This window comes from Salvia hispanica, chromosome 3 (genome assembly GCF_029641045.1).
Source record: "Salvia hispanica isolate PSC_SH4W2 chromosome 3, Shi_PSC_v1, whole genome shotgun sequence".
Classification (NCBI taxonomy): domain Eukaryota; kingdom Viridiplantae; phylum Streptophyta; class Magnoliopsida; order Lamiales; family Lamiaceae; genus Salvia; species Salvia hispanica.
Window position 1 is genome coordinate 27,071,824 of NC_142694.1, and position 10,514 is coordinate 27,082,337.

The window sequence follows — 10,514 nt, forward strand, 5'->3', positions numbered from 1 at the left end:
CGCATGACGACCCTTTCGGCGACGAACCATGCACTATGTTTTCCCGGATAAAGCGAGAAGGCAACTTGGTGGAAGAGTGTTAGTCGCCGTTGCACTCAACGTCATCAAACAGCTTGCGGCGAACTCGTGTGCCTGCACCCGGTATAGGAGAGGTGACTTCATCCGGATCTACAGGTAAGGCATAACCGCTCCCATCATTAGGAACATTTGGAACAACGGAGTCCGATACCACGATCATCTATGTGTTTTCTGAAAGGTTTATCACTTCGGTAGTTTCCTCGACCTTAACGTCGAAGTACCCAAATATTGTTGGCATAAGGTTAAACACTGGTTCGTCCCGGTGGTAGTGTGCGCCGGCGTAGGGGTTCCGCTGCAAAGTACCCACAACTTGTTAGTTCCACATAATCCAATGGTGGCACCCGTTGTGGAGAGAATTTGGTGAAACGAATGTGTGCAGTATACACACCTCAAATATGCTCTTCCATACTTCATCGTCGGCGATTACTACCTTGTTCACATATTCCCATCTCACTTCGTGCGTGCCAACCATATCCTTGAACGTGGTATACCGATGTTTAAGCAGCTTAATGCGATCACGAATATCACCCAACGTGAGTGCTGATCCAAATCAAGAGTTGATAAGTTTACGAACCTTTTGAAGCACACCCACGAGCATACTAGCATCGTCCCACCCATGCTCATTCCTCTTCTCGATAATAGTTGAAAGCAACAACGAATTCATCATTTGAACCCATTTTCCTTGATAGAAAAATATTGCCTGTTGAGGAATGTGAGAGTTCATTTTTCAGATGGTGTTGTAGTTGAGTTAAACTAATTAACTAAAATGTATAGAACCCTAAATCACAACTACTACTACAAATTATTAAATGGGAACGGCTCAACAATTGCACCTCGGTAGATATTTGTCAAATGTAATAGGGCTTAGTACACAACATCACGTCGACGCCGCCCTACACCTGTGACTCCATCCATGCTTTCATCTTCATATATGTGTTGTGGGACGATGCAGTAATATCACAAACGACACTCTGTTCAATATATGATTTATTTTAATCAATGCTAATCTCCTATGGAATTTTTGTGTCATTTCGTTGGTAATATCAATTCTCTTTTCCTAATAGAATATATTCAGCTACTCATTTATTTATGTTTATTTCATATAGTGACCAACATAATTGATTACCAAAAACTTGGTATATGTGGTTATGAAGAAAAGAGTAGATGCATTTATTTTCAATTAGTTAATAGACCGACAAATTTGCTAATTGATATACACAAATGTGGTCTTATATACATCTACTCATTTTTTTCGTTCAATTCATGTGTTGACCGACTGAATTAGTAGTTGAAATTATTAACTTTTGTCTAATACCCAAATAATAAATAATGTTAGATTCAAAAATTGGCCGACATAATTCATTAATATTTAATTGGAAAATGTGCTTATAAAGTTTTAAAAAAACCTTCTTTTATTGTAAATGCGTTTATTGCCCGACAAACTTTATAATTCATTTTTTGCAAATGGTCTCGTCTGTACTTACACTCATTTTATACCGTTCACTTCATATCATGTCCGACTGAAATCATACAAATATTTGGTAAATTTCCTCATAAGTTAATTTCCCTACTATATTGAACTAATAAAGTATTTATGGTAAACTTATTATGCACTATATTCGGTATATTTGATGTAGCCATTACTTAAAATATGTCAAAGATTCACTTGACCTATTTTTTTTTTCTTTATTAAGCATAAAAATCTCAACATAATATGGACCATGCATCTTCCACGAACGCGTTGGCACTAACATGACTTCGGGTGATTCTAGATCCCTAATATCTTGTATTATCTCTGTGATATACTGCAAAAAAATAAAGGGTCGATTGAAAAGGAGTGAATTCTCAACAGTCGGAGTAGTCAATATTGGATAGGTAACGTATGGTAGCAGCTCAAATACTTATTGCGTAAACCACCTCTTCTGCATTCATCAATTCATCCCACCTTCTCCCCATGCCAAATCTTGTCAACACCAGTGCACTAGAGACATCTACTTGAGCCATTAAATATCACTCTACAAGAACCTTAATTAAGCAACCTCTCTCCATAAAATCTCATACCCGGTACGTATGGCAGTCGACGGTATAAACCCCAATCCAGACGACGGTGGCAATTATCTCCGACTCATCTCCTTTATGAAGGTGATCTCCGGTGAACGCATCATGGAGGAGATGGTATGAAACGTTTTATCTCAAAGACTGGATGCCCCCCGGATGGATACCGAAGGTCAGCTTCTATTCAACTCTCTTGTCCTACCATCTAGCATTTGTTAACATACTTGAATACACGCATAACTATTTGACATCGACGAAGCAGATAGTTACCCTGACGTCGACACATCCAATGGCTATGAGCCCTCGGAGACTGAAACTGACTCGCCGGGCGACGAAAACAAGGGTGTGCTAGGTACCGACGGGTATCTAGAGTTTGTTGTGAAGCTCACAAGGTCGCACCTGCATCGCACTCTAGAATTACTTTTTCGGTTTTGACAACGCTATATTCGCATGGGGGCTCTTCAAGCCCCTGTGTATTTCTTGGCCGATGGGAAAACATGGAAGATTGTCCTCAGCCACAGCTTATCCAAGATATGGGTCAAGCGGGGATGGAGCCGTTTCAGAGATGACAATCGTCTAGCCGTGGGAGTTCGTTGCCATTTCATGTTGGTTGATGCCGACGATGTCCAGGTCTATGTTTGGTTTGATCGTGCACAGGGGGTCCATAATTAGCTTAGTTATAGTTCGTCCTACTAATCTGTTGAAATTCCTATATTATATCTTAACTTGATAGTTGTTGTATTTTGTATCCCCAAAGTTATGTGCCAAATTTTCAGCCTCAATTGTCATGGTCACACAAAAGCATATTAGTAAGCAATTTCCACTTTTGTTGGAATATGGAAGTATATTATTATGGCATTGCAATAGCTTAATTATTTGGTTTGCAAGATTTATGTCGGTGGTAAGAGCAAGAGTAATCATATTTCGTATGCAAACATATCAACCACCAAGAACTCCTTTAAATAAACCAAACACAATTTGTTACAAAATATTCCAGGCAAGATGGCAAGAGATCTATGTTCAGAAGGTCATTTTTTTATCGAATTTTAATTATTATGCAGACAATTTACTTTTGTGGACATAAAAAATGTGTTTGTAAATCACAAATATATAATTTAGGCTATTATTTCAATCAAGTAACAAGGTTGAAGCTAACAAAAATAAAATACGACAGCATTGTGCCAACATTTGATAAAAATATATAGTTCGCCCAAAAATGTCACAACACTAATGAAATCATATCAATCAGTGAATAAAAAAGTTATAGTCGTACGTAGACAATAACATAAGTTCAAATGTTTCAACGTGGAAATCATGGCAACCAGTTTAAGCATTAGTCAAGCATTATTTTTCTCTGCCACATAACCTCGGCGAGACCATCCATCATCTTGTTCCAAGATGCTGTTGGGTTGACACTGCTGATGTGATCAACAACTGCTTCATCATTTTCACTCCCATAACCTTCCTCATTTTGACCACCCAACGATAGGATCTACCTCCATTTGACTCCGGATAAAATTGTGAAGCGGGAAACAAGCGATAATTAAACCTGTTTGAATGTCGATTGGGTAGAAGTTGGGACTGCGAAGAATTTCCCAACGCATCTTCAACACTGCAAATGACCGTTCAATTACATTCCTGGCTTTCGTGTGCTTCAAGTTGAATAGTTCTTCGTGGGTTTGGGGCACTTGGGTTTCAGGTCCCCACTTCTTAAGATGATATTGAACTCTTTTGAACGGTGTGACAAATCTCTCACTACTTTAGTAACCGTTGTCACAAAGGTAGTAGCAACCTAAAAAATATAGAAATAATTCAACAAACTGCAAACTTGGAACTATGATATATGTTTTACTTTTAGGCACTTTAAGTCCAAGTGGCCTGCTAATTGCATCACGTAATATCCTCAAGTCACCTATAGATCTTTCCCAACCAGACAACACATAAACAAAGCGAAGATGTCGATTACACACAGCAAGTGTGTTTATCGTGATATGTCCTTTCCTATTTCTGTAGCGGGGTGCGTCGGCAAGAGGGACCTGTACATTGATATAGGTGTCATTCAAAGCCCCTAGACAACCCTGCATCATCATCATTGATGAGGTGTAATGAGCATGTTCATTAGAATACAAAAAAATACAACACAAAAAGATAACATATGACTTCTATACTACCTTGAACCACTTCCACCTTGAATCATTGCAATCATCATCAATCGGAGTAGGTTTCACTAAAAACAAATCATGGAGACTAAGCACACCACGAAGAACTGTATGCATGTATTTCGACATAGTATGTGAAGATCGCATGAAATCATAACCGATAATTTGTGTCTTTTTATGGTGGGATAGAATGCACAGAAACATGGAAACTTGTTCCTCGATGGTAACAAATTTCTGGTCAATTAAACTTACCCGGTCTCGCATAATGCGAAATAATTGACCAAATGTGTTTCTATCCATCCTTAAATTGTCTACACATGATTGATCTGAGATGCACACTAGCCTATCTAACTGCTTCACATGAGCAAGAATTGTATCCATCAAGGGCTCGGCTGTACCTCTACCACCTCGTTTCCTTTTACCGCCTTTTGGTCGTATCAATATGAGTAACAAGCTTATAAGAAGGATGTTTATTCGATGGTTTCTTAGAATTTCCTCAAGCAAAATCAGTGTCGTCGTCAATGCATGACGTTTCTGTTCAACCTATATGGACAAGCAACAGAAAAGTGCTGAATATGTACAGTTTAGAGGTAATATGCATTCATTCAGTTATCATAGATCAACAAATCAAGGGTTGTGCATGTTATTGCAATGAAACACAAGTTATGTACACCATTTTAATCAATTCCCCTTTCTGTAAAGCGGTGCATGAGCATTAAAATCGTTTGTGCAGTTACAGACACCACTTCCTTCAAATTACCAAAAAAAATTGGAATGAAACCAACCTTCTCATGCACAATCTTCCACCCAATTTCTAAGATTGCATAAGAAAAAACTTTCTTAATTGGATTTCCACGATTCACATCCATATAAAGCAAGAAAACCTAACAAATTGGGAAAGCAACTAACAAAAAATTACACATAATTCGGTATATTTGCTTCATCGAAACCCAATTTCACTCGTTACAAATAGCATTACCTTGCTAATTTCATCTTCTTTGTCCATGGCGCCTCCTCCCAAAACGACGGTCCTTCCAACTGGACTAAACCTGAAAACCTAAGAAATGTGAAACGCAATTAGCCCAATGTTCTAGAAACTATACCCAGCAAGAATCGGCTGATTTCAATTGTTCTTCGAATTTAGAATGAGCGTTGTTCGTCGTTCAATTGATTTTGGGATCTTTCGGATTTGATTTTGTGTAGTTGTTGGTTTGTGGAGGCAATAATTGCAGGGATAATTTAGTATGTACAAGTAGAATCGTATATCATGAATTTAGAGATATTGGACAATCGGTGGCTTTTGGGGGTTAGTCATATGCGAATTTTTTGGGCTAAACAATGTGAACAGTTCCAGGTTTGCTTGTTTATACCAGGTCATAGTGCTAGATTCTCATGGAAAACAAACGCTCAACAACCCATGGATAAGATGAGATATCTAGGATTATATAAGCAAACAAACCAGCCCTTAGTGGTCTGAGGAGGGAAGGCTAGCAAAGTTTAGCAATGTTGCTATCGCCGAATTAGAAGCAGTTGCTCGCTAATGAGTTCAAGGCTGGTGTTATTTAAGAAGATATAATTACCTTTTTAAGAAAATAAATGAGAAATATATTTTTTTCAATTACTTTTCTCCTTTAGAGATCCTCTTAAATAGAGAGGTAAATGAAGAAATAAAGCCTTATAACTGCCATATTTATATATTTTTTGTTAAAAATCATTCTTCAAGGAGAAAGGAACGTATTTGAGAATTATATTTTCCTTCTATAACTATCATATTCATATTTGCCTTCTTTTCATGAAAAATCATTCTCAAAAGAAAAAAAATATTTGAGAATGTATTATACTCACCTTTTGTTTTGGAATGCATCTTATACTGTTTATTTATTTTAGAAAATAATTTATATTTTTTATATATTCCTTTTTCTTTGGAAATTTGTTACTTTTTGGTAATTTACATTTTGTATAAAAAATCTTTTAAAATTTATTACTTTTTAAAAGAATATATGCCTCTTCTATATATGTTGCCTAAATCTAATCCTTGGATATGCTCTAAAAGGTTATGATGTGATTTGGGGTCAAAATAATTAAGTAGGTCTCGTTAAATTGAATAAATCGTGGGGTTTGTATGTAAGTCGATAATGTGCTGATTCATTAAAATATACTAACTAAATTATGGGCTTTGTATGCTAAGTCCAGAATGTGCTGATTCATTAAAATAGCTTTTTCCTTATAGTATTATTTTCACTTGGCCTATATATTAATTTGCTCATTAAACTTAATTTACAGTTAAGCTTGATTAATAATCCATATTTTAATTTAATAAAGATATTTCAAGTTAATCAGTTTGAATTCTTCTTCTTTCGATTAATTTTTTAGTAGTTTAATCGCAAGTAAACTATATTATATCAGAATATACAATTTGAGAATCATGCGAATTTAAAATTGGTCATATTTAGCCAATTCATAATATATGATAGGCATATTCAATCTGATTTTTTTCTAGAATTTGTTTGTTTAGCAGAAATATTTTTTATAAGAAATATAATCTTTGCGAATATGATATCTATGGAAAATGATTTATGATGATTGCAAATAATATGTTTAAGAAACTAAGAAAATGTTTTCAGGATTCTGAATTTTATATTATTAGCGAACAATAATTAAATATAAGTGCTAATTTAATATGCATTTTTTCTGATATACGGATAGTATTTTCTAAAATGAAACTCCTAACTGAAAATAATCATAATAAATATTATAATTTGTAATTTAATAATTAATGTAATAAAAATATAGTAATAATTTGAAATAAAGTAATGCAGAATGTGTAAGTAATTAAAAAAATCAACTAAACACAAAATCAACTAAAATCCTTGCCAAATAAATATGCCCATTAAAATTTGTGTTCAGTACATAATAACATAAATACTCCCTCCATCGCCCAGTAGAAGTCACATTTTATAATTGAATGTGAAACCTACTTATTGTTTATGGTAAAAATGAAATGTAACTCTTATTCTGAGACGAATTGAAATGGCAAATGTGATTTTTATTATAAGATGAATGACTATATATAATGACGAAGCTGGAATTTTTATAATGTGGCCCAATGTTAATAATTCCAATGTATTTTTATAATGTGTCCCAATGCTAACAATTCCAATGGATTTTTGGCACTACGGTTAATATTTAAGAGATATTTTTCGGTATAGTAATAAAGGTAAGAGATAAAGCGCATTATGAAATAATGATTTTTTAATTTGCATCTTTACGCGAATTTATAACAAAAATGTCTTATTTTCCATAAACACGCATCATACTCCCTTTAAGTAAATTATAGACGGCGATCTCATATATTGTGAATCAAAATTCAAATCTTCTAGTTAAAAAAATTCATAAACCATAACAGAGTTTGCAAAAATCAGTGTCAAAATTGAAACTATGATTTAACATTTAAGAACAACTGAAAAGAGAAATGGATCATATGGAGTAGTATATAAATATGTTAGCAAACTTGGCTTGGCAATAGAAGATGAAGAGTAAGAGAAAAGTGAAAAGTGAAAAGTGAATTTTCATTACCAAACTGCAACTTGGATTCTAACAATGATGTGAACAAAAGTGAGAAGGCAAACTCAACCCAACCCCATGCATGATACCCGTGTGTCTCCCCACCAACACAATATACAAATAGCAACATCACAAGTTGACAATGCCCTGCACCTTCGTCTCCAACACCTCCGAGCATATCTTCCCCATCATATGGTAGAACGCCGTCAGATCCGACAACTGCTCCACCGACATCTTCCCTATCACATTCCGAGCCTGCTTCTCCCTCTCCTCGCTCAGCCTCAGCCTCTCCAAGTACGACGATGCATTCCTCACCGTCGCCCCCATCTGCTTCAGCCTCGTCTCCTGCTGCACGCTCAACGCCCTATTCGACTGCATCCAATTTTTCCAATATTAGCTACTACATATAAACACAATAAGACAGACAATCTAAAAAGGAATACGACTGACTATACCTCAAGAAACTCTGCTCCCGCCTCGAGGTCTGATTCCTTGGCCCCACCCCCACCTTGATATAAGTTCCTTGCAAGTGAAAAGCTCCTCACAATAATGTTCCTTTTCTTCTCCATCTCCACATCAAGCTTAGGAGCACTTGTCATGCTATTCAGCTTCTTCTGATAAGCCAAAACCGCCTTCGCAAACTCCTGCAAATGCAATACCATTTTAATCACTCAAATCATCATATATACCAACAATCAAAAGTAGATGACACACACCTTATAAGCAAAAGGGCAGCCAGGGTAGTCGAATTCATCGGAATCCGGCTTCCTCATCCTCTCGGGATGAAACTGCAGCCCCATTATAAACTTCCCATCCTCCGGATTATAAGCATCCGGATCGTAAAACCCTTCGATCAAGCCATCCGGAGCAAACGCCATCGGCACAAACCTCTGCGCCAGCTTCTTCACCCCTTGATGGTGGTAGCTATTCACCCAAATCTCCTTCTCACCATCCAAAGAGTCATTAAACCATTGATGCAGAGGGGTTCCGTCCACGATCCTCACCGGATGGCGGTGGCCATCGTAGTTGTCATAGTCCATGTGCACAACCCTCTCATCCTGCGCCACATTTCTCGACACCTCCTTCCCAATGTCTTGATACAAGGTGCCGCCGCAGGCCACGTTGAGGATCTGAGATCCCCTGCAGATTCCCAAGTAGGGAATGTTCCTCTCGAGGCAGAGCTTGGCTAATCCGAGCTCGATTGCGTCCTTCTCTTTGTCAATTGCGGTGTCGCTGGTGTGTAGTCTCCGGATTTCCTCCAATTCCTCCGGGGAGAGGTTGGATGCGTCGGCTTCGTAGTGAGAGGGATCGATGTCCTCGCCTTCGCAGAGGAGGACGCCATGGATGGGCTCGAAGCTCTCCAGAAGCATGTTCACCCCCGTCACTCGCGGCACGATCACCGGAACCGCGCCATAGCTCACTATCAGATCTAGATGGTATTCCCCTGCGATTTGGGGGAAAAATTGAATTCAGCAAATTCATTCCGCCCTAATTTTGATTTCAATTTCGAATTGAAGAAATTGTGCATGCATGTTACACGATTCGAGAATGAGAGAAGCGGATTCATACCGACGAAATCGACGAACTTGTTTTTACGAACGCTGCGTCTGGAGACGATGAGAACGCGAGGCAGGATGACAGAGAGATCAGCAGCAGCCATGCGCAGAAGGAAAATACGCCGAGCAAAATCAAATCAAATGGAGAAAATGTGAGAGAAGATTTTGTGAAAATCGGAAAAGGGTATAATTGGAAGAAAAAAAAGGGGAAGGTGCGGATTTGAATTTATTTATGGAGAAGATGAAGAAGAAGAAGGCGATAGTGATGAGTGTGGAGAATTGGAGGCGGTATTTATAGGGAGCAGCGAATTGGGATGCTATTCAAACGGTAAGTCGGACACGTGGCAAGAGGCGGCAAAATGAAATCGGTTGCGACTGAGGTGGGTCAATCCGAGGCTATACTGACCTGGATTGTATGGATTAAATGCTAATTTGGTGGAGGTCTTATCTAAAATTATACAACCAAATTCGCTTTTATTTTTTCTTTCCTTACTTAGCAATAGCATTCCAATTTGCATGCATATGGATCTACACACATTTTCGTTTCCTCACCACTTAAAACCTGTTTCTTATTTTACATATTTTCTTTTTCTATTTTACATATTTTTTCATAATTAATTATGACATGCTTTCTCTGCTTTGGCCTTTGAGTAACAATGAATTAGAAGTCGACCGCGGGACACGTGATCTATGTTTTTTTTTTTTTTTTTTTTAATTTTATCATATGTAACTTTGGTTATTTTTCATAAAATGTTAGTAGTACAGTACTACCTACGTGCCTCACATGTTATACGAGTTATTTTAGAGTTGGAAACATGATTTAAGAAAGTGATTTAATGATTAAATAAATAATAGAATAAAGTATTAAATGAAGAGATAGCAAAATGGATTGATACGATAACAACAAACGTTTGATATTACTCAAGTCAACTAAATTCGATTTACACAATAAAAACCTAATATATACAATTAAAATACATTATTATATGATTAAACCTGATGTTTAAACTTAATTACATTATGAAAACCTAATTTACATAGTAAAAACGGATTCACAATTAAAAAAATGATATTATATGATTAAATCTCATGTTTATACTTG

At 36.8% G+C, this 10,514-nt stretch overlaps 2 protein-coding genes across 2 annotated transcripts; both read right to left on the reverse strand.

Moving 5' to 3' along the window:
• Positions 1–79: 79 nt before the first annotated feature.
• On the reverse strand, positions 80–5,298 carry LOC148930472 (uncharacterized). The gene is made up of 6 exons (XM_089066486.1): positions 5,272–5,298; positions 4,305–4,835; positions 3,962–4,211; positions 467–618; positions 284–370; positions 80–238 (listed from the first exon to the last, which is right to left on the reverse strand). Exons 1-6 carry the CDS (start codon positions 5,296–5,298, stop codon positions 80–82), a joined length of 1,206 nt encoding a protein of 401 aa, XP_088922612.1.
• Positions 5,299–7,840: 2,542 nt separating this feature from the next.
• LOC125213744 (putative glutamine amidotransferase GAT1_2.1) lies at positions 7,841–9,682 on the reverse strand. The gene is made up of 4 exons (XM_048114453.2): positions 9,426–9,682; positions 8,573–9,300; positions 8,312–8,500; positions 7,841–8,228 (listed from the first exon to the last, which is right to left on the reverse strand). The coding sequence occupies exons 1-4, from the start codon at positions 9,514–9,516 to the stop codon at positions 7,986–7,988; spliced, it is 1,251 nt and encodes a 416-aa protein (XP_047970410.1). The 5' UTR covers positions 9,517–9,682; the 3' UTR covers positions 7,841–7,985.
• Between the last annotated feature and the right edge of the window lie 832 nt (positions 9,683–10,514).